General features: G+C 41.3%; 1 protein-coding gene across 7 annotated transcripts; it reads left to right on the forward strand.

The window, feature by feature from the left end:
- Positions 1-2,541: 2,541 nt before the first annotated feature.
- Positions 2,542-23,781, forward strand: PANX2 (pannexin 2). Of its 7 annotated transcripts, none has more exons than XM_033514570.1 (5): positions 2,542-2,964; positions 3,309-3,599; positions 12,669-12,799; positions 13,224-20,068; positions 21,954-23,781. In XM_033514570.1, the coding sequence occupies exons 4-5, from the start codon at positions 18,583-18,585 to the stop codon at positions 22,313-22,315; spliced, it is 1,848 nt and encodes a 615-aa protein (XP_033370461.1). In that variant the 5' UTR covers positions 2,542-2,964; positions 3,309-3,599; positions 12,669-12,799; positions 13,224-18,582; the 3' UTR covers positions 22,316-23,781. The 7 variants fall into 7 exon arrangements, 6 of the variants coding, with proteins under 6 accessions (XP_033370461.1, XP_033370462.1, XP_015484406.1 ...); XR_001521807.1 differs by lacking the exon at positions 12,669-12,799 and adding an exon at positions 20,941-21,102 and having other exon boundaries at positions 2,872-2,964; positions 18,617-20,068; positions 21,954-21,979; XM_015628920.1 differs by lacking the exon at positions 12,669-12,799 and adding an exon at positions 21,029-21,102 and having other exon boundaries at positions 2,872-2,964; positions 18,617-20,068; positions 21,954-22,035.
- The last annotated feature ends 752 nt before the right edge of the window (positions 23,782-24,533 follow it).

Below are 24,533 nucleotides of genomic sequence, written 5' to 3' on the forward strand. Positions count from 1 at the left end.
ATGATTAAATCAAATAATGGTATTATAATGAAGCAAGCTTCATAAGAGAAATTTTATAGATGTCATATTTATTTTAAAAGCAGAGTGTCTGATTTATGGTTATTCTTCTATGCCCTGGATATTAAATGTAGAATAATATATCATATGTATTACATATAATATAATAGATGTCTACATAAGTATATGCATCTTGGAAAAGATGGGTAGGGATTGATCCAGGTATGTTCCCATAAGGGCCTGTCTAATTTGATTATTTGATTACATTTGAAGCAAACAGAACAAGGCAGGTTTGATACAACAGCTTGGAGGCCTTTGGAATTCCTTAATAAAGAGGCTGTGGATGCCAGAAATGTACACAGTCCCAATAGGAGACCAGAAAAAAATATCCTGAGATCTTTTGAGGATTATCAAACCACCACAAGCTCAGGAAATTCCCTCAGCATTGTTGGAAGCTGGTTCAGTTAGGGAAAGGCATCAGCACGGGCTACCTCATTTTAACACTTCCTTAATTGACCAGTTGCAGACACATTTGGAGATGTAAGGGACTAGATGGCTGCTTCTAAGTTCTTAAAATTTGTAGATGCTTACACCAAGGTCCCTCAACAATGGTTACTAGAGCTGGCATTACTTCTTCATGGAAAAACATGAGGAAGCATCTAGAGTCAGCATCTTGATAGCAGACTAGTGCTAAGGGCTTAGGTAGGGGAAGATAGAAGAAATACCACAGGCGGTTTCTGAAAACAAAAAGCAAGCTGATTGTTTTGAATTAAGTAACTGGATGGGCGAAAGAGGATTCAAAAAGGAGATGACATAGTGAGAAGAAAAGTGGTCTTTCAACTACAGTCTCGAGGAGCAGGACAAGATTGTCAACAGCAGGCAAATCATGGTGAAACAATTACAATGTTGAAAGTGAGCAAAAGTTTTGCACATCAGCTGTAGTGATGCTCAGTATCATCCCTCTGACAGCAGCAGTAAGTGCATAAGGTATTTTGTTCTTTGTTGTTGGAATAGAAAGCTTGTATATTAGGGGCTGATTAAATACACATGCAGTCCAAATACAGCTAGGGCAAGAGAAATTGATGCATCTATCCCTCCTCATAGATAGCTAGGATTATTGAGGCTTGAAGCCCAACCCAGAAACTGTCCCCTCAGCTATAGAAACAACACAGGCTGTACTCTGTTCCCAAGTTCACCATACCAGGATCCTCACTGCTCCTACCTTGCCCAGCCTGGGGTACAGCTGGTGACCAAGAACTCTGTGCTGCACTGCATCACAAATACCCACTAAACAAGGGGCTAAGAAAAGGGTACCTCTCCTCCCTGCCTTCTGCCTATGAGGCAGTGTCAGTTCTTACAGAAGACCATCAGAGGCAGAGCCCATGGAGGATTAGGAGCAGGGAAAATGAAAAAAAGTGATGGTGTTGGGGGTTGGACAGATGGTTATAGGTTCAGGTTTAGGCTCTATTGCCTTCTGATCTTCACTACTCTTCAGGAGCATTTGGCACCAACAGCTTTGTGTTGGCTGCCTGGGATCCTTGCTCAGTCACCATCAGGACACCCCTCTTGCTTTGCTCATTATCTCCCTGCCTGGATGGAAGGACCCCTGCCAAGAAGTATTAATTAAAGTTTGCACCCAATATTTAAAATTGGATAATAAACACAACCATCATATTGTTCATAGTAACCAGGAAAACTAAAATTTCAAGGCAAAGATAAAAATCTCTGCCTTACTCATGTGAGTTGCAGATGACAACTGCAAATCTTTGAGAGAAATATCAGCAATATTTGTTTATCTCTGTTTTTTTTTTATCTAAGTACTGCTAAATATAAAATCCATAAATAAGAAGCAGGATCTGTGACCTGGAGCTTTTGTCTGAACACTATTGCTGCAGGCTATGATGCAGCACATACGGCCTCCTTTGATGCTGTGTGCTCCAGCTTTTTCCCAGAGTGTCGATGGGTGCTCCGTTCCCAGCCTGTTCCGGAGGAGGACAGCAAGGTCCGGCCATCTCTGTGAAGACACAGGTCAGTTTGGCAACCACTCTGCTCTTAGGCTGTTTTACCAGGTGTGGGCCACCCCACATGTGCTTTAAAAAGACAGCATCTGGAAGGGCTTTCTATTGCCAGCATTTAAATCCTACAGATCCAAGACCTTCAGGGCCCGCTGGGGTGAGGGTTTCCCTTTCCCTCATCACTACCCTGCTCTATCCCTGAGCCGCGGGAGCTCCCGCCTACCCCGGCCAGAGCTCCCCTGTGCGGGCTGCGCGAAGGAGACAGGAGGGAGCCCCGGTCCCGTCCTGGCTCCAGAACCACCCGTCCCGGTGTCTCCAGGACCACCCGTCCCGGTGTCTCCAGGCTCCCTCCGGCCGCCCCCGACACCTTCCCAGGGCCGGCACGGCCGCCGCGCTCCCCGGGCCGCCGGGCGCATGCGCGGTGCGGCCGCCGCGCGGTGGCTCCTGCGGGGACGCGGGCGCCGGGGCCGCGACGTGTTGCGCTCGGAGCCCCGCATGGGCTGTGCCGCACCGGCTGCTGCGGCCGCGCCGCTCCCGGCCGCCCTGCTGCGGCCGCGCCCGGCTCCGCAGGCTCCAGCGGTTCGCTGGGATGCCTTAAAGGACCTCTGCGTTCCCGCAGTTCATTCCGGGCTGCTCCCGCCTCTTCCTCCTCCTCCTCCTCCTCCTCCTCCCCACGGCTGCGAGCCCCTTCTTGAACTGCTCCGCACGCTATCGCTGCTCGGTGCAGGCGGGCATTTCCATGCGAGCGCCAGCCGCCCGCTGCTGTAACGAGCATCAGCACATCATCCACCTTCCGCTCCGAATACGGAGCGGTTTCATTACTTGTGCTGGTGCAGGGACCTTTTTTTCGGCAGGAAGGTCCAGTGTAAGTTTATTTTCGGCTTCCGCTCTCCTGTACCGGCCATCGGTTTTGTTCACCGTCCCCCGGAGCCGAGGGAACCGAAGTTGCCAGGTAAATGCCCCCTCCCGTGTCTGCAGCACTTCGGGAGGCGGCTCCGGTCTGCCTGGTTGCATGGCTGCTGCGCCGCTGTTGTACAGCACGGGTTGCGAAGCAGAGGCAGCGCCTAATGGCACAGCTGTCACCGGGCATCTCGTGTCGCTGCCCGCCTCTCGTGGTAGGGGAGCGAGCGGGGAGCCGTGCGCCGCACAGCCGCTGCCGCCGGGGTCGCGCCCGCCCGGCCCGCCCGCACGGCGCTGCCCGGGGCGGCGGGGGGCTGCGCGCCGGGCCGGGGGAGCGCTCGGTGCCGCTGCGGCAGCGCGGCCCCGCCGTCACCGCTGTCGGTGTTGTCCCCGCAGGCCGGGCGGGCGCCGCCCGTCCCCGGGGAAGCCCGGCGGCGTGAGGCCGCCCGCCGCCTCTGCTTATGCAACACATCATCGATAACCACCCCGACATGGCCACGGCGCTGTTGGCGGGCGAGAAGCTGAAGGAGCTCATCCTGCCGGGGCAGCAGGATGACAAGGCGGGCGCGCTGGCGGCTCTGCTCCTCCAGCTGAAGCTGGAGCTGCCCTTCGACCGCGTGGTCACCATCGGGACCGTCCTCATCCCCATCCTCCTCGTCACCCTCGTCTTCACCAAGAACTTTGCCGGTAAGGGCGGCAGCACGGGCAGGGTCGTGTCCCAGTGGCTACTAAACGAGACCACTGGTGCTGAGACATGTCAGCCAGCCCTCGCCTTGGCGGGTGGGGACAGCGGCAGGGCGGCGGCGGCCACTGCCTAAGAGCCACCTGTGCTCAGGAGACGGCCACTGGCCCTCGTCGTGACGGGCAGGACAGAGGTGTTGGCTTGGCGGGTAGGGCAGTGGTGTCGCCGCCCTGGCCGGTCCCTAACGGGGACAGCTGTTGCCTCTTGCCTTGGCTGTCAGGCGAGTGGTGGGGAATGGTCCCCAGCCGCCCTCCTTGGCGAGCAGCCCCGGGTCACTCACCTGCAGGCAGCAGTAGCGTGGGGAGGTGTCCGTTGCCCAGCAGGTGAGAGCTGGCGTAGGTGACAGAGCAGGTTAATGCTTGAGGTGGATCCTGGACAGGTCCTGAGCTGGACCCTGGCTGATGTCAAGCATTATTGTGATATTACTTCTGGTGTCTACAGCATGAGTGTTAACTGGCCTACCAGGGAGAGGCTGATGCTTTCATGGAGATTGATACTATATATGGAGCACCAAGCAGTGTGCTTTGCCGTATTGTGACAGTGGAAATCACTGGTATCTGTTTCTTCTGAGGGCCAACATCTTGCATAAACTGGTAACAGTTTAAAAAGCTTAATTTGAGTACCCATCACCACCAGTCTCAGAAGGTCAAGTTTTGGTGAGCCTTGAAAATTACTGATCCAGTAAACTGTTACGACACCTTTTGGGCTGCTAGTGCATATGTAAACATTGTTTTGCTGTGTGGATTGTAGGCTTGATGAGTGTAGCTGCCAGTGCATGACTGCTTTTAATGTCCCTTGAAGCTCCATACTGAAAATCTGTAGGATATTATTAGTGCTTTAAATATACAGGACTAACCTGGCAGCTTGTGAGGTTGGTGAGAATTGGCTGTGTTTAACCAGTTTAAACATACCAGAATAAGGGTCTTGCTTTGTATGCTGCTTTGGGATTGACTTCCAGTCTTTAATACTCGTTTTCATTATGAGGTAAACTTAAATCACCTACAAGTATAACTCTTGTAAATGGAATATTGATATTTTTCTTAATTATAGTTAAAACTTTTTCAGTCTACCTCAGTATTTTTTAAAAATAGTTATATAGCTCAAGATCTCTAGCCACAGTTAATAAGAGCCTCATCTTTTGTATGGTCTTCTGGAGGTATCATAGAGAAACCATGTTTACAGGGTACATGAAAACTGGCTCTTCATAGCAACTGAAAGATAGGTTTCAAGGTCACCTTTGAGGATCATCTGTGGAATGCAAAAGTTTTATGATCGCTTCCTCTGTAGAGACCTAAACTAATAAAAAGGCAATCCTGCGGCATCTCGTAAGTGCGTGCTTATGTATATGCCTTCATACTGTTTGAGATGTACAGATTTGAGCCTCAGTAGGCCTAAAGACAGCCTTGGATGCAGGCAAGGTCATGCCCCCTTCATGTGTGTTCCTTGACATAGTGCAAAATTGCTAGCAGAACCCTTTGATGCTCACTGCTTGGTCAGACAGCAGTTGCTTGCTCCACATGAAGAAGTCATCTGAGGCTGTAGATCATGGAGGAAGTATCAAGTCTGAGACTCAGATTTATACAGTGGACATCCCTCTGCAAGGCTAAACTGTAGTCCACAGACATATGGAAGACAGAGAGCCTATTGAATTTGCTTGCATCTGCCTGTATTTCTGCTATTGAGTTTATTTTGTGCTGTTATCTATAATTAGATAATTAGATAATTACTATCTAATTATTGTTATTATTATAATTATTATTAGACTATTATCTAGGCCCACAGTTGTGTTCCAGATTTGTTTTTTAGAAGGACTAAAAACAATGTTGCTTATGTCTACTTATGACTTCTGGGCTGTGTATGCTGATTTGACCCTGTAAGACAGAAATAATAGCCTATTGTGTCCTGCCAGGACAAAACTTTAAAAAGTAACACAGAAAACATCCTTGTGTCTCTGGGAAAATGTGTGGTAATGTTCTTCTGTCATAGGATGTCATCTTTGTTCAGATGGTCTGCAATTAGAAAAATAATATGAGAAAAGGAAGAAATTATGCAAGAGAATGTAATAGAAAAATTCTAAGTATCTAATAAAACTAAGTAGACAATTTTTTAGGCTTGAGTTGAAGGGTTCTAGGTTAGTGAATTCAATTCTGCTTCCACAGAGTTCAAGAGCAAAACTTACATTAATTTTACTGTGGTCTTAATCAGATGTTGCTCTTCTAATGAAACAGTATTTACTCAGAATTCTTTACTAAGTTATTCTTTCCAGAGATACTGACTCTGATAACAATAGTTCAGCTGGATTCAGGCTTATTACTGATTCTACAGTTTCTGTTGTTTCACCCATACACTGTCACTGATCTTGGAAAAAATCTAACTTTGCTTTGGATACTGCTCCTTATGTGCAATTTAAATAGTAACTATGTAAGTGCAAACTTTGCTGATGAAATTGAGTAAGGTACCTACTGCACTTTGGTTGTGAATATCACAGTAGCTTCCCACACTTTGCTTTGGGCCCTTATCTGTGTGCTTATCTGATACTTGCCATTATTCCTCATTCTGTTAATGATATCCAGTGCAAGCCATGTGAAGATCATGCCACTAAACTGAAAACAACCCCCTTTTCTGGGGTATGTATCATCTTACTTAATCAGTATTGGTAAAGCTTTTGGAACAAGGGTGTGTGCACTGAAGACATAAAAATGCAATTGTCTGAAAGCAGTGGTTTTTCACAAAACTTTTTTTGCTGAGGATTGGAAGAACCCTCATGATCAGTGGGTAGAGGAGATCAGAGCCTCTAATCTAGTTTATGTGTGTGCAAAGTGTAGTTTAAAGTCAAGACCAACTGTACAGTCTGTCCGACAAGTCTAGTAAGAATTGGTCAGGCAGGGTGGGTGTCCTGCCCTGGGGGTGTGCAGAAGTCACCCCATCATCATGGGAAGCCTGGGAGTCTCCAGACAGCTGTAAGTCTTCTGGGGCCAGAGGCTTCAAGGAAGCACATATGAAAGTAAAGTTCAGTCCTACAACAGAGGACAAAGAAGGAGCAGGGTGTTTATTTAAAAGATTGTAATTGACAACCTTAAAAATCATTATGTCTGTAGTATAATATATTGTATACTCTATTTTTCCTGTGTCTGAAGATAAAGTTAGTCAATTATGTTGTTTTAATGCTATGGGCAAATTCTTTGTTTAGGTAAATGCATGTGCTGTTCATGTCAGTGATTTGTTTGCCCTTGAATTAGAGTGTTCTGAGCTTTACATCTCTTTTGAGATATTAAATTACAAATTACTGTTTTAGTAGCATAAGAGGCAAGAACTAATTGTTTAGCAGATACTATGCTGATATTGTGAAAAAAATCAGAATTCTTCTGAACTTAATGCGTTACAAAAGACTTTAAATTAGATATTGTGCTTTTCTTCTATTCCATGTATCATAAAGTCGTAAAATGGTTTGGGTTGGAAGGTACTTTAGAGATCATATAGTCCAACTCCCTGCTATGGACATGGATGCCTTTCATTAGATCAAACTGCTCAAAGCCCTGTCCAGCCTGGCCTTGAACAGTTCATTGAAGAGATGGGACATCCACAACTTCTCTGGACAATCTGTTCCAGTGCCTCACCACCCTCACAGTAAAGAATTTCTTCCTTGTGTTCAATCTAAAGCTACCCTTGAGATACAGGCCCTGCTAAAAGTGTGTCCCCATCATTCTCAAAAGCCTCCTTAAAGTACTGAAAGGTCTTCTTGGAATCTTCTCTTTTCCAGGCTGAACAACCCCACTTCTCTCAGCCAGTCATAGAAGTTCTCCTTCTGTCTGATCATTTTCATGATCTCAGGCAGATCTTTCCTGTGCAAAGGATTCCAGAGCTGGGTGCAGTACTGCATGTGGAGTCCCATGAGAACAGAGTAGAGAGCTCTCGACCTGTTGGCCATGCTCCACGTTGTGCAGCCCTGGGTGCTTGGTGTCCTTTCAGTCTGACTCAAGGTGAAAAGAGGGGCTGTCATTCTCAGTGTTCTTTTGCTCTAAAAATGAATCTGTAATGTAGCTAAAATATATTGGGAGATAAGGTTTTGTTTCCATACTTCACTAATAGATGGCCTTGTATTTGGGGTGAAATTGAGCTCTCTGCAGGAGAATGGCAAAGGGCAGACACACTACTAGGATGCACTCCTGAAAGTTAAAGTCAGGCTGCAAAGGAGGCAGTAAGAGCATTGATTTCAATGGGCACAAAAGTTCACTCTGATGGCTGAAGTAAGATACGATTCTTGCACTGGCCCCCACTTCCTGAAATTTTTTTCACAGGAGGAAAGAAAGTCACATAGCTAACCTCCTACAGTGTCATTTCTGAGTCTCCTAATTCTCCTTTGTTTTTCAAGCAAACCAGTGTGATTCCAGAAAGGACACCCCTAGAAAGTTAATTAAAATAAATCCATGAGCCCTATTTCTACTGAGCATAAGATTATCATAAAGTCATTTAGGAGCAATATTCAGCTACCCAACACAAAGAAAGCCCACATGAGCACTCACAAAAGAATGAAAATTATTGCCCTTTCCAAACTCACCCATGAATGGACTTTGTATAAAACTGGCATATACTCTATTTAGAGGCCAATGTATGATGACCTTGAGAATAATAAAGAAAGTTTTTGAGGCACTTTTCTCTCACTTAGTGGATGTAATCAGTATTTAACTATGAGTTCCCTGGAGTTACAGGGCTCTCAGAAGGCAGCATAGGCTAAAGGAAACCTCCCCAACAGAAGTGTCCTTGTCGAGGTAACAGTGGGTGGTGCCAAGGGAACTTTGGTTTGCTCTGTTTCCGTTTGAAAAACAAAAGAGCTTAAAAGACATCTGCTTTAAAGGTAACAACTATTTTTTAAATTTAAATATGAGAGCAAATGTGTTTGAAATACAGTAAGAAAAGTGACGTAACCCCCATCACACCCTATACAGTCTTAGGCATCTTCTGGAGCACTCATGCTGATGTGTATGCAGTGCTTTACAGAGGTTCATGCTTGTGTTTGACTCTCTGGAGGTTTGATTTCTCATACCTAGCTTTTTATTTCCTAGCAGTTAGTTATTCCTGTGCAAATCAGAAGTAAAATACAATCGATATGAACAGAGAGTTCAGATTTTATAGCACTGTGCTGTCCCAGGGCATGAAGATGTGACTATACCAGGTACTGCCTGGTGGTAAAGCAGATTTTATGCCTGTTAGTATAGGTTGTCACTTTTGTCTTCCCATTTTAGCTGCATTGAGGCCTTCTGGATTGTTCCCTTTCCTATGATAAAGGTTTTGGGATTCTTTATCATTGGAAGTGTTTCTTTGTTAACCTAAGTCAACCCTTTAATGAAAGAAATGGTAAAACATCGAACTTGATTAAACTTTAGAAGATAAAAGATTTAAGGTACCTGTGCTGGGTTGAGAATCAACCCCATCAATAATGTCTGTGGGAAGTTTTGTCTGTAAGGGTCCAGAGAGTGGTGGGTTCCAAAGGAATATGTTGATGTTATATATTGTTATCTTCAAAATATTGAAATATTTTGGTTTCCGAACTGATGTTGTCAAGGTATTGCTAACTCATATCCCTCTTGTGCAGTGCTCATGCTTTCAATTCACAGTGAATTATTCTTTCCCTATTGCAGTCATTTTTGCTTTTCCCACCCAAGCTGTTAACTGCCGGTACTTTATTAAAATAAAGCAAAGCATTCATCCAGTTGATTTTTATACTTTAGTCAAAAGCCAAGCTTTGACAATGGTTTTCATGGTAGGTTTTTAAAACGGTGCCTATAAAATACAGAAGAGGTTGCTCTAAAATGCTGTATTTCTATGTCTCTAAGCAGTTGTATAGTTCAGCCTTCTACTATCCTTCTGCTAGAAAATTTTCATAAGAAAGCAATGGAAGGAAACAGTGTTTAATGACTGAAGTGTCAGTTCAAGGTTTTATGTTTTATTTTCTGATTTGTAATCATTTGCATAAGCAATGCTTACAATACTGTGTAATACAGTGTATGTGTGAGTTCAATGTCTTTTTCACTTTTCTCCCTACAGTATGTTCAAAACAGTATATGTCAGATTTCTATATTATGAGATGGAGTTCTATTTTGTATTTCTTGTCAACTTTTCTAATTTGTATTCCTGTTTTGAATTGTGTCAGGATAATTACATATGCTTACTTAGGTGACTTACCTAATAGATAGCTTTTGATCCTCCTTTCCATTTTTGCTCTCCCACTGCACTTAAAGAAAGTGAAAATGGCATTTTCCTAACTGACTTTGTTAGTGCCAAGAGTACAGAGCCAGATTATTTAGTGTATGACAAACTGATGACACCAGCGCAGAAATTGTTTCTGAGGTGATATTAGCAGAGAAGAGAGAATTTGAGGAGTGTCACAGTACCACTTTAGTGCTTTCTTAGCACATATTTTCAAAAAGAGCTAAAATGATACAAGCACCCACAGGCTGGCTGCAGTTTGGCTGCTGGCTGTTCACATAGCTGATGGAATTTTTCCCAAAGGATAAGGGCCCTTTACACACATACAAACTCGCAGTGTGCACAAGATACACTAGCTAGGACTCTGAGTTTTGAGCATTTAAAGATTTGCAGTTTCACAGCTGAATTGTGAATAGAAAGGTACTCTTGAGGAAATGGAAGCTATACATTACTCCACTGCAGTTCCTAGTGAGTGCAGATATTTTTCCTGTCAAATTTCATTTTTCAGACTTCATCAACACATATACATCATCATTTTTTATGTCTTTAATGACCTGCTTGCATTATTAACCCCTTCAGTTTTTCAAGTGTTATATGTGGGAAGAGGTTCAAAGTATGGATAAATTTTAGCCCTGCTGCATGCTTTCAGATAACCAACAGATTTGAACAGATGGTCAAAAATATTTTTGTTTGAGAGCTACTTAATTTATTTACCTTTGTCAAAAGGAAACCTTGTGGATAAATAAAGAGTAATAGAGACTGTTTTTTAAAGCTACCCTGAAATATTTGAGGCTCTTTGTTGTCTCTAAACTAGATAGAAATCATGCATTCATGATGTAGAGGAAATTTCAGCTTGTGTGTTTTCTTACAGCTATAAAAGTCTTCAGGAAGAATCTGCATCATCACTGAGTTCCTTGGGTTCTCTCAGAATTAAAAATAGCTGCAGTGGACACCCTCAGTACGTGTATATGTCTAATTACAAAAGCTGAATAATTTCACAGTAGACTGGCATTATTCTTGTAGATTCCTTTTCACATGATACAGGATTTCTTCTGAGAAAATCATTGAAATCAGGGCACATATTTACATCTTTGGGGATTTTGTCCCAGGCATGTATTAAATGCTTGCATTTGAATGGGGAAGTGCAGCTGTTCACTATGATAGCAAGCTTTGGGGATTTGTTTGCTTTTCTTTAGTGGCACCAATCCTGTCATGCAGACTCAAAGTTCATGGAGCAGTGCTGCAGCCAGGTGCTGAGATGTGTGGTGTGGTTTTTGCAGCTCAGAGCTCAGTGACTATTTCTGAAGCATTTTATTTTTATGATGAAATAATTATTTCACATTTTGAGGTTGGGTACCTTCTCTTCTGTGAGATCCTTGTTTTCTTCAGGAGGTCAGGAGACCTCTACACTGGAACTGACAGAGCCCTTGGGAGCCTCAGGTGGCGGATTCTTCTGTCTCTTCTGTGATGATTCAAAATAATTATGATGCTTCACAAAACCCAATTTTTCTATACATGGAGGAACCAGGTTTCCAAAAGCAGTAGACCACTCATCTCTGCTCTCTAAATACTATGTTATTAAAATAATATTATTACCTAATGAGCTAACTGTTGGTTATTTTCTTCTTCTTCAATATGAACTTTGCCGGGTGCTGTGTTTATGCCAAGAGGTACTTAATACAAGCCATCTTTTTAATTTCTATTCATTAAGAAATAATAATGCAATAGAATGAACCTGCTGTTTCCTGTTGCTTCCTGTGGTTGTATTTTGTACTTGACCCTTGATTTAAGAAGCCACCATTGTTCATTTATCATGGGTTTCACTGGATTTTCATGATTCATTTCATTTCAGCATTTATTCTTGCAGTTTCCTTCAGGTATTATTGCAGTCCACACTATCATACTGTCTGAGTCCATGTAGTTGCTTTGGGGTTCCATCTCTAGTGGGCAGTTTCTGACCTCTGCAAAACGTTAAAATATTCTTTTCACACCTCACTACTTCTGTGCAGATCTGTACATCACTGAACTTCCACTCACCTCCTCATGTAAGCACTAAATTTAGAAATAAATGTTATTCAGATTTCTTTTGTAGGACTGACTGCATGGCTGAATTTCATTAATTAAATTTAGATTAATACATTCCTTTAAATTCAGATCTAACCCTCCCTTAAATCTTGGCATCAATAGTCCAGTCACTATAAATAAGCTCTCTTTTCAGTGACTTTACCACCTTGCTGCATGGCCATCACATGGTAGATGGCAGCTTATTATTGAGGACATATTCCTCTATAGGAGCAGCCTAAGGGATTCATTTAAGTGTTTCTGCACCCTCCTCATCACAGTTGCTGTTTCCAACATACCAGGTGAGCAGGAGTAGGTGTCTTTTCCTCCTGACTAACCTGGGCATGCATACAAAGCCTGAGATTACCAGTAAGGGTGAGGACACCAGCTACTTTTAGAAGAGCCAGTGTCTATTACATACAGGGAATATGGTTCTGTAAATTTATATATGCTCTAGAGAAGTGCATTGTTAATTCATTACTTCTATGGATCCAAAATATATGTAGTTCAAGCAGAAGTACTGCAAGGCAAAAAGACCCAAATTGGAAATACAGGGAGACCTGCTGCTTCCCTTGCAACTGTAGTTACCCTTGTGGGTGACCTGTCAATCTTTGAAATTGCTTATCTACATCTCACTCATTATGGCTAATCCTTACAGAGTATGTGCCAGTAAAACCTAATAGCAGCAGTGGTTTCCTATCTCATTTTTTTAGGGACTTTCTTTTCAAGATTTTTTTCTTAAACAGGACAAGTGGTTTCAGAGATTGGGCAAAAAAGGCTTACCTTACCTTGCTGATCATGGAGAAATTTGTAACTTAGGAAGACTTCATGGGTATGGAATCTGTATTCAGATTGGAAAGAATATCCCCTAAGAAAGGTAAAGGTATTGGCTTTTTATTTCAGTAAAACTAGTAACTCTTAATAATTGACTTGCCAAGTTAAGGCTTATTTTGATGGATGTTTTCTCTTTCATATGAGTACTCAGTGAGTGATATAGGACTGCATGACACACAAAATTAATTTCAGGGATCTGTCCTTACACTGTACTAATTTCTAACCTTTAAATATCTTTTAAATAAAGTTGAAATAAATTAGTTAAATTAAGTGAATTTATCCTTTTGCTGACAGTTAATTTGGGTATTAGCTAGCATTTGGTACAGTGGTTCAGAGCAGAGTTACATATTCCTTGTGGACTGTGTGACTGGGATGGAAGATACATATACTGTTTAGATAATATTTGACTTTCTTAGAGTACATTTTCAACCTTGGTAACATAAGTGTTCTTTATTCATTTTTTCCAGAGAGAAGAGGATCCAGGACATTTCTTCTTTTGCATTTCAAAATTGCTGAAAAAGTACTAAATAAATAATTTCTGTTTCTAAAAATAAATAGTTTGCTACCTGCTTTCTTGTGCAATCCTTTTAGTACCCAAGATGAGTGAGGCAGTTTCTAATGTATTTTGTCTGTTAGAAATGTGTGTACCAGGAAGTGATGGGCACAGAGATTCTACCTAAATCTTATATTTCTCCTTGGAGACAAATGGAGAGGACTGCACAAGGAGTGCTTCAGAGATCTTGACTGGATTGGCAATTTATCTTCACAGGCAGATTGGGCACAGGTATGAGGATGATTTAGCAGCTCTCTTCAAGAGGGCAGGATGCCATTTGCTAGGAAGCACTAGGCTAGGGTGAGTCTGTAGTGTATTTAACTCAGTAAGTACAGTTATCAGTGTACTTACCTGATACTTAGCTTGGGTCTCCAGCAAGAGTGTTTAGGCACTTGTCCAGAGGATGGGAGATCCAGGCTATTCAGCAGCACCTAATCACCAGTTCTGCTGCCTATACCCTGTGCAGTCACACTGAATGTTTACTAGATCCTTGAAGAAATCTTCACACAAGAGCCATACTTACCTTTGCCTTGGTGTAGCAAGCCCAAGAATTTCCATCTTTTTTTAGGTTTTTGTATTCTATTTTCTCAAAACCGTTTTGTTTTTTCTGTCTGCTGTTGGAAAATTTTACTGTTTCTTCTGCTTTATTCAATTACTGCACTGGAATGCTGAATAATGCATTTCAGTGGGAAGATTAATGAGGTGTGATTTCTTTTTCTAGAATAAATTCTAAAAGCTGGAGGTCACAGGAGGCATATACCATTTGATATCATGGTTTATATTTTGGCAAAAATACTTTATTCTGCTGGGAATGCAGTAGGTATGAAAATTCATTTGGCCTGTTACGTAGGAGCATATACTGTTTATTATTAATATTTTCTTTTTTTGTAATGCCTACCAAAGCACTCTAAATGTGTTGTCCACATTCAGTTAAATAACTTCTGCTTGTAATAGTATTTTAGAAGTTTTAAAACTACAGCATCAGTTCTTCAAAGAGAAATGCACGGGCCAGATTTTATACACTGTGAGTAATAACATCACCTTAAGGGAAATGTCCTATTGCTTAAGCATGCAGTTGCTTAAGTCTTTTCAGGAGCAAGCCTGACTTTTTACAGCACTGAATGTTAAGAGATTGTCACTGTTACCTCTATTTTTAAGTGGTGAGTGTGTTAGATGCAATTCACTCGCTTTCCCAAGAAGACTTGTAAAGTCTTAACTCTTAATAGACAGTGGGGAGTGATGTGTATGTACAATTTCACCATATCTTCTTGACAGTGTCATTTTAGTGTGCCATAAACCACGTTTCTTGCAAAGTGTTTCTTGTTCTAGATGGGCAAATGCACACATGTATGCACACACACTCACCCCCTCAACACGACTTCCCTGAGCTGTGCTGCTGGCATCTCTTCCTTTGACTGAGATGAAATACTGAGGCCTGAGCTCTAGCCACCTGTATGTCTGGGATAGCCTTCTGGCTGTATTTTACTGGATGTGTTCTTAATGCTACTGGCCATTGCATTCATTTTTTTAAATGGCCATTTCTCAAAAATTAAAAAAATTGCTGCTGCATGAATCAGCCATTCTTGCTGGACATGACTGACCTAAAGAAGATGAAAATGCATTTTGAGGACAATCAATTGAGGAGATTGTCCCTGCCTGAGCAGGATGCACAGGCAGGTTGAATAGCCTCTAGTTTTGGAGGTTTTGAGACTGACAAAACCCTAATCAAGCTGGTCTGAAATCAGCTGCTTTGAGTGGGATGTGGGACTCAGCATTTCTGCAATTCTGCATTGGAGTATAATTTCAGGAAATGGTCTAGGAACAGGAATCATCAGATTTTTCCACTGGTAACTCCATTTCCACATCTGAGATTCATTTCTGTAGGGGGAAGTTTTTTAAGGGTTCCAGCCCCAAACCTCGGTATTCCCACCCCTTTCCTGAGGAATCCAGAACCTTTATATTGTATTATAACTCCAGTTTCAAATTTAGCAGGAGATTTATTTTACTAACATATTTTCATGCCTAGTACTTGCAGCCTGGAAAATGGTGTTTAATTCAGGGCCTCTCAAAGAGGACAGTTGAATGTGTACTGAAGTATACTGAGGTTGGGGAACCACTGGGAGGAGGTGGCTGACCTTGGATTGGGAACAGTAGGAGTGGGAGCGTGTGCCTGCAGGAAGCCCACAAGCATTTCTCCAAGCCTTTTCTAAAAGCAGCAGACTTGGCAGCTCCTAGCTTCAATATTTTGACTTCACTTCTTTCCATACTGTCTGTTTGAATCTTTTCTAAATAATTTTTTTGAGCACAGCCCCTTCCCTTTATTCTTCTCCCTACCTTGAGTGTCTTCTGCAGCCATGCCCTTTTATTCCCCTGGGGTATGACTTCTGCACCAGAGTATCTCCTACAAGTCACTTCTCTCCACTTAAGTAATACTTAAAATGATGGGATGGGGTGAGATGTTGCACAGTGGAGCATGTGAAAAAACTTAGCTGCCAAGGGATTTTTATTTTTCAGGTGGCATAACACAGTCAGTTATATTACACAACAAAGTAATTCTGTGTTGTTTATTTCATCTTGATTGCACGTCTGAAAAATGCAGTGAGATCTCTCTCATACCTTATCCTAGAGGATAGTTCTGCAGATTTCTAAAAGCTACTTAGGTGCATAGTGAGCAGGATAAAATGTATAAATAAAATAAAATGTATTTATTGAAAACATCTGACATACTGAAAAAAAGGGAAACAAAGCTTCTTAGCATGCATGTTTAGGCTTAAGTTGGTATAGAAAACCATCATATATTACCATCAAAGAGGTTGGTTTTTTTCAATGTAGTAATTATTAGGAATATATCTTTCAAGGAGCAGAGACAGATTATTTTTATGGACTCTAGACTAGACAGCATGAGAGGATGACAAATCCATTCAGCCATAACAATGCTCCCAAACCTGTTAAAAAATTTTCTTTATAGCACTTTACTTCATTGCCATACGCAATTAAACTGTGACATCTCAGGAAAAAGCTGTATTTCATGGTGGCTGGAATGAAAAAGGACCTTCATACAGAAGAATTATGCTTAAGAATTTCCAGGGTGAAAGAAGAGTGTCAGTAGAAACTTTGTATATTTATGAATATAAAGTTAAAAGCAAATACATTTTTTTATATGGCACAATCCAACATCGGAGCTTTGATTTTTAACATCATTGCAACCTTTTTTTCGTGCTACTTACCTCTCAGGAGAGCATTAAAAAACAGGAAAAAAAAATCTGCTGTCTTCTTGAAACTGCATTAAGCAGGGGTCTCACAGCTGAGTGAGTTATATGTGTGAGAACTTGTTCCTCTGCTGTCCTCATCACATCTGCATGTTAAGATCCAGCTATATGTCATTGCCAACTTTAATGACAGGATTAGTATTGAATTCTGCTTATGAGAAACATAGCATTCTGCTTTGCCTTTTTTTTACTCCATGGGAACATTTTTACACAGGAATCTGTTTGGTCTCCTGGGGAATTCTACAATAAGTCTTTGATTGGAGGAGATTAAATTTTTTGTATGCATCCCTTCATGGGTAGGGTTGGGAGGCCATGTAATTACGAAACCAAGGGAGTCAAGCAGCATTTTCCTTGTTACATATGTCTGTAAGTACACAAAAATAGTCTAAATGGAAGTGCTTTAAGCTATCCTCTGAGACTGAAGTTAGATAATTATAAAATAGTCTTCAAAAGCGATATTAAAGAATTTGCAGGGCATACTCACTTTACATGCTGCTTTGAGTAGCAGCATTTATTCTGTAAACTCTGTTTAAGTTGGTAGTATTAATTCTCTCTAGGTCACAGAAGAGATTTATACCTCCACACCAAAAAACTGACTTTTGATTTGCTCACATGTGAAAAGTAACTGGTCAAGTAAGGAGTCATTTGTTAAGCCAGATAGATTAGTGGGAGTTGCTTGTCTGTTAATTTTTAATATTCTATTTATTGTTATCAATATGATTTTATTTTTTTTCATTTTTATTATAAAGAGAACAGTGCAACCACACTCTTCCAGGGAGCTGGTATTGATCTGAATTGTAGACTACATTCAGAGCCAGAGTGTTCTTGATGTTCTTGATGTTCTTGAGTGATTCTCAAGTCAAGAGAGCATGCCTCCTCCTATGGGTCTCATTCTGGGAAGTTTTTTAAAGGTGTACCAAAACACTGTAAAATACATTCTCTTTGTTCTACCTGTCAAAATAGGAAAACATGGTCTTTCTCTTTAAATAGGGTGTCTTCATAATGGTCATTTGCTCTTTGGGAAACTAATGCTGCTTTTGCTTTCATAAGTTTTTCTCTCTTTCTTTCATGTATTGCTAGAAAAAAAATTGATCATGTTAGAACATAATTTATCTACTGGGTCAAGACCTCTATCTCAACATCCTGATGATGATGGTAAAATACGAATGTTTAGAAGGGGTGTTAAAATAGACAAGTATATGGTGTAATTTCCTTTGACAAACCCTTCTATCCTCCAGCAGAACATAAATGAAACATTTCCTGAGAGAAAAATTGCATCACTGTGAATTTAATAATCCTTGCTATGCTTTTCCTCCTATTACTTTGTCTGATATCTTTATTGGTCCATAGTATTTGTTTCTTCCGTAATACTGTCTGATGGCAAGTTGCATTTAACTACACATTGTGTAAGAAAAACCCGAAGTTTCAAATGTAGAATTAAATTTTCATACTGATAGTTAGCACACCAGATTCTGTCCTGGTCAGTGACACTTTTATACAAGAATATTAGCTGAGAGGGATACAGTTGACTAAATCCTTCTATGTCTTTCATTTTTCTCTACCATATCAAATGAGTTAACTTTGGTAATAATTATTAAAATATTGCTTTAAGCTACATCTAACTTTTTTTCTATTTAGAAGAATGTTTAGCTGGGATGAATCTTAGGATTTAATCTAATTTTCAGCATTTGCATGGAACATCCTCAGCTACTAGCTTTGTAGTGAATATCAGGTCTTTTACCTATATAGAGTTCACATCACAGTTGCTTAGGATATTGTTTTCAGAGAGGTCATTAAACCAAAAATGTGTATCTCTTGCTGACATTTCTAACTCAGGCTTATTCTAAAACTTTCAGGTAAATAATTTTGCCATAGAGTTTGTGAGGATGTGCAGCCTGAGCTGGCTAATAGATGTGGAGGGCTTAAGGGTCATGTAAAGATACAGTAAAATAAAATTTATGTAATTTGAAATGTTTATTTTCCAGAGCTCCTTTTGTAGGTTAAATGCACAGCAGTGACTTTTCTCTCTGTTATACAGAGGAGCCAATATACTGTTACACACCACACAACTTCACCCGCGATCAAGCCTTGTATGCCAGAGGATATTGTTGGACAGAATTAAAAGATGCCTTGCCAGGAGTTGATGCCAGCCACTGGCCCTCCTTGTTTGAGCATAAGTTCCTACCTTATGCACTGCTGGCTTTTGCTGGGATAATGTACATTCCAGCTCTGGGCTGGGAATTTCTGGCCTCCACTCGACTGACTTCAGAGCTTAATTTTTTGCTTCAGGAGATCGATAACTGCTACCACCGTGCAGCTGAAGGGCGGGCACCAAAAATAGAGAAACAGATTCAGTCCAAAGGCCCAGGGATAACCGAGAGAGAGAAAAGAGAAATCATTGAGAATGCAGAGAAGGAAAAAAGCCCTGAGCAGAACTTGTTTGAGAAATATCTGGAAAGAAGAGGAAGAAGTAACTTTTTAGCTAAGCTTTATCTTGCAAGACATCTGTTCATCATCTTTTTAAGCATCATACCAATCACATACTTATCCACCTACTATGCTACACAGAAGCAAAATGAATTTACATGTGCACTAGGTGAGCCTCCAGACAAAACAAGCAGCTCCAAATTGCACATCAGAGTGAACTGTAAACTCCCATCTGTCCAGCTCCAGCGGATTATTGCTGGTGTAGATATCGTCCTCCTCTGCTTCATGAACTTGATAATCCTCATCAACTTGATTCACCTCTTCATATTTCGCAAGTCTAACTTCATATTTGATAAACTGAACAAAGTCGGAATAAAGACCAAGAAACAGTGGCAGAAGTCCCAGTTTTGCGATATCAACATTTTGGCCATGTTTTGTAATGAAAATAGGGACCACATAAAATCATTGAACCGTCTGGATTTTATTACAAATGAAAGTGATCTGATGTACGACAATGTGGTACGCCAGCTGCTCGCAGCATTGGCCCAGTCCAATCATGATGCCACTCCAACCATGCGTGATTCAGGGATTCAGACCATAGACCCAAGTGTTGATCCAGCAGACATTGATGCTAATGAGCAGCTCATCATTAAGAGACCAAGGAAGAAGATGAAATGGATCCCGACTACCAATCCCCTTCCCCAGCCATTCAAGGAGCAGCTAGCCATCATGAAGGTTGAGAACCATAAGCCCGATAAACCGAAGCCTGTGCGGAGAAAAACAGCAACAGACAGCCTTATAGCTCCTTTGTTGGAGTCTGCTGCAAAAACCTCACAGCAATCGTCCACTCATAAGAGCGAGCAAAACACCATCCCAAGCACAAGCAGTGAAAAAAAGCACACACGGCACTTTTCCTTGGATGTTCATCCATATATACTTAGTAGCAAAAAACCCAAGCCAGAGGTTCAAGCCATTCCCTCAATGCCTACGTCAAAAAGCCAAGAGGGTGGATTTTTAAACCAAGAAGAGAATGTTGTAGTGCATGTTACCTCCTCTCTCAAAGGTACAGTATGCCGTAATGCCCATACCACCTCCACAGGTCATAATTTACGTAGCAAAGGAACTCAGAGTTTATTGGAACTGTTTGACCTACTGTGCTAGGTTTGGGGATAGCTAGTAATCTCAAGGCTTGCAGGCCTCAGAAACAGAGGTTCTCTCTCTTTAACAGCTATATAGAGGGTAAGGATTATTACAGGTAGAGCTGTACAAAACAGGCTGCAGGCTGTTAGTGTGGCTAATGTTTCAAATGTAAGCAGGTTTCACAACTACAAGTGTGGTCATGCCTTGCCAAGGAAATGAGGCACGTTTGGCTTCCATTGTACCCTTTCTGCTCCACCAGCACTTGGCACATTTCAAACCTGCCTTATTTTCAAGTCATATGGAAACTGCCATGGTAGATGACCAGTACCCTGAGCAGTAATAGCCCATTAGGAGTGTGTGGGAGACCACTAATGGCAGTTAAAACTGCCTGTGGAAAAAAAAGATCTCTTAGATTACCAAATCTTAGGGGTTGGCATATACTTGTTACCTAGAAGATCAAAACTCATCTTGTTGATATTGTTCTTCATGCATGCTTTAAATTGCCCTGTGTCTTATGTGGACCAGAGGATAGATGTTCTGAGGTGTGGGTGCTGGTCAGGGATTCAGGATTTCTGCCATTGCTTCCTGTGTGGCCTCGCAGGAGATGCTCTTTCTGTGCCTCGGTTCCCTGTGTGTCTTGTGAAGCCTGTCCCTTTCTTAACTCAAAGGAGTGTTTCAAATATATCAATAACTGCTAGGTGCTAGGGTGATGAGGAAAGCCATTTGAACATTTAGAAAAGTGATAGATTAGTAGGTAAACTGATAGACAGATATCTTCTTGTTTATTTTTGTAAGCTACTGACATAAGAAAGAAGCACAATGCAGTTGAAGTTACAGAAAAATCTGTACGTACTTAAAGCAATGGCTCTCATCTCATTACAAGCTAAGACCTCCCTCTGGGCTTCGACAGACTGACCTCTACCGTCACCCCACTGCCCAGCAAAGAAGTGATTTGAGGTATAAAAGTTTCTGTCACTTCCAAATCCCTATGCTCCTTAGAGCCCTCCAACTCCCCAATGTGCATGTGAGCTATTATAGAGCATTCCTTATCACCTGCTCTGATTTCAACTCCTCAAAACTACTTTTTTGGGGGTTTTCTGGTTCAATTACCTTCATCTAAATTAGTGCTTGAATATTTTAAGGGCAAAATATAATTACTGGAGTTTTGGGGCTCTGTGACTCCCCATTCACATTAAAAATTTCCAACTTTGTTTTTGAGTTAAACCTACATTGCAGTCCATCAGGTAAGGCAGACTTACAATTTCTGGAAAGAGTTTATAACAAATAGCTGAGTTCTTTCTGAAGACAAGTGGCTTACAATGTGTAACCACTAGTTTTTCCCACTGAAAATATCAATGCCTTTTGTATTCCATCCTGTGGATTTCAGTAGTCATTACATTTGTCAAAATATTAAATCATACTGTTTAAGAAACACTGGCCAGACTGTAGAAGGGAATAAATATACTTTCCAGTTGGTTTTTTTTTTATTATTTCATTTTATAAAAATACCATTCACATAAGGAAGCATGAGCATGCATAAAAAAGAGCAAGATTTACAAACCTCACTTCTTGTTTGTCCTGTTTCCCTGGGTTTACAACCCTGTTGTTTTGAAACAGTCTTGTTTAGATTGTTTAGACCCTATGAGAATAGGGTCCCAAAAAAATTCAGTTTGGGATCCTCTTCTGATCCCACTGAAATCAGTGGCAAGACCGCCAATGACTTTTATTGGTTCAGAATACTCCTTGCTGATGGACTGGAACGGTGAAAGATTACCTGTCCTTTATCTGTCTGTTCTGTTCTCTTTCAGACACCCCTCATCCTGCAAAAGAGATCCTGTACTCATCTGAGACATGCAGAACTGTGCCTGCTGCTGCGGCTTTTGTCACGTGTAACCACAACCATATAGCCACAACTGCTGCTGCCACCAGTATGGCTTTGAACCAGGTCAAGCCAGAGCCAACACCTGCACTGAGCTGCAACCCAGCCCACCCTCTGCTGCACATCAACACGCTGTACGAGGACCATGAGGAGGAAGTTTCAAACATAATGGACAATGGGATTCACTCACCCACTGACACCGGGGAGATGCTCTCCATCCCTACCCCGAAGCAGATGCGGCTGGCCACGTTTGACGAGCCGATGGCGATCGTGAGCTCGGTGGAGTACTGAAGGGCCCGGGCCAGGCCCGGACCACGGCAGTGCTGGCCATGGTCCCCCAGCAATGCAACTCACTGCATGAGCATGGAGAGCTTTCTCACAGGCTATAGCTTCTGGTAATAACAACAAACAGTTTTTCAGGATCACATCATAAGCACTGTCAGTCATTTGAAGAATAGAATAAAGAAAATCTGGTGGAAATAGACCTTTAACATTAAGACAACCATTAGCTCTAACTCTAAACTATAGCTTCCGGATTTAAATGGGAATTAGCACAATTTATGAACATTAAGAGTCTAATGGCGTGCCACAGCAATTTTAGTGAGTGTTTAAATCTTTTGCATTCAGAATCACTGATTAAAGTTAACATGGAGATGAGGTATACTTCTTAATAGCAGCAGTTAAATAAGAGGTTTTTTTTCTAAGCAGGGAGGATTTTTTTTTTTTAATTCAGGATTATGAAAAAGTTATATGCAAGCAAAATTTATGTTTGTTTGTTTCTTTAGCTCACTAATGTTGGGCTTGATGGAGACATAGCTGAAAGGGCCTTACTACCACCAGCATTTAAGTGCAAAAGATTGATACACTTGATCTCTTGCATTTATAAATGAAAATACCTGAAGTATGCCCCGCCCTTTAACATGCTTATATGTTTGATGGAAGATGATTAAATTAAGAGTTTATTTTTTTAAATATATTTTACCATGGAAAAAATTACTTTAATAACTTTTCAAACCAGGTGTTACTTTTAACAAAATGTGTAGAAGAGAGTCATTGTAGCTGCTTATTTTTTCATAGTGTATTTATGAACCAGGTTAGAAACTTTCATGGGTGCTTCACTGATACAAACAATCTTACAGAGGTCATTACAAAACATCTTACAAAACATGAAACCAGCAAACCTGTTTTCAAATAACACACAGTTAAAGAAGTCTATTAATTTAGTTCTATTGATTTGGCTAGTCCTTGATTCAGCAAAAATTAAGGCCATGGATGACACTGAAATGACTCATGTCTAAAACTAAGCACACACTGAAATGGCTTTGCTGGATCTGGGCTCTAGTGAAGGCAGACAATAGTCCTGCAGTATGTGCTATTACTGAATATTTGCCATCTTTGGCTCAAAGCACATCTTCATGCCCATCTTCCTATAATTACGGTATGTGTGATTTAATAGAAAACTCTAGTATAACTAAAACTTCTATTAAAAGTGTATCATGCAATAAACATTCTCAGCAAAATTATAGTGAAACAAAAAGTGACTGTGTTAAAACAATATTCCTAGCTGCATTCAGAATTACAGACTGTGTGTGTTTGCTTCAAAATTATGTATAATGGTAGAAAAAAATATGCAGCACAAATATGGGACTGAAATCTTGAGTTTATTTTTAATTTATTACCTCAGACATGGATATATTATACCAATATTTAATGAAAATAGTACTAAAAATAAATGCCTATTATTCTGAATATTTTAATGTGTACTACTTCCTAGCTTCATGTTACACCCCACCTCTAGAGCAGGGTAAGTGAGGTTCTTGTCAATAGATCCCTTGGGGTGGATTACAGTAAAACAACACTGAATGACCAGTGTACATTCTTGAGGCAAGTTTATTTAAAACAATTTGATTGCACTGGAAAGGAAGTATGTAGCCATTTTGGCTCTTCTCTATACAATTTTAAAAATATGACAAAGAATATATATAAGGAGAAGAAAGAAAGAGAAGGAAAGGATGAGGGTAGATAGTGGGAAGGAAAGATGTCACCACCCATGGACCCAGCAAAAAGACTTGATTGTTGCAATTTTGATGTCCATGGTTGGAATCATCATGGCAGTCTTGATCTGTTGGGGCCAGCAGCCACACAACAAAGAATTTGATTGCTTATATGCATTCAGGTTTATGTGAGAATGCCCCAGTACTTCCCCCAGGGAGGGGTCTTCTTTGGGGTCTTTTGATGGTTTGTGGCTCTTTCCAATGACATGACTGCTTCTTTGGCCCTGTTTCTAACTGTGCTAGTTGTGCCTCCCTAGGGAAGAATAGCTTCAGGCCTCTGTGTGAGCACCCAGTACCTGCCCTGGGAGGGACTTTTTTGCCGTCAGCCTTATTGGGGGAGAGGAGATTGGTATGATGAAAAGCTTTACCCCATCTGTGCAGGACAGGCTTCTTAACACCCTTTTACCCTATCTGACTCAAAATTGCTTTGTCTAAGGCATCAGTCACACTTTAGG

This window comes from Parus major, chromosome 1A (assembly GCF_001522545.3).
Source record: "Parus major isolate Abel chromosome 1A, Parus_major1.1, whole genome shotgun sequence".
Lineage (NCBI taxonomy): Eukaryota > Metazoa > Chordata > Aves > Passeriformes > Paridae > Parus > Parus major.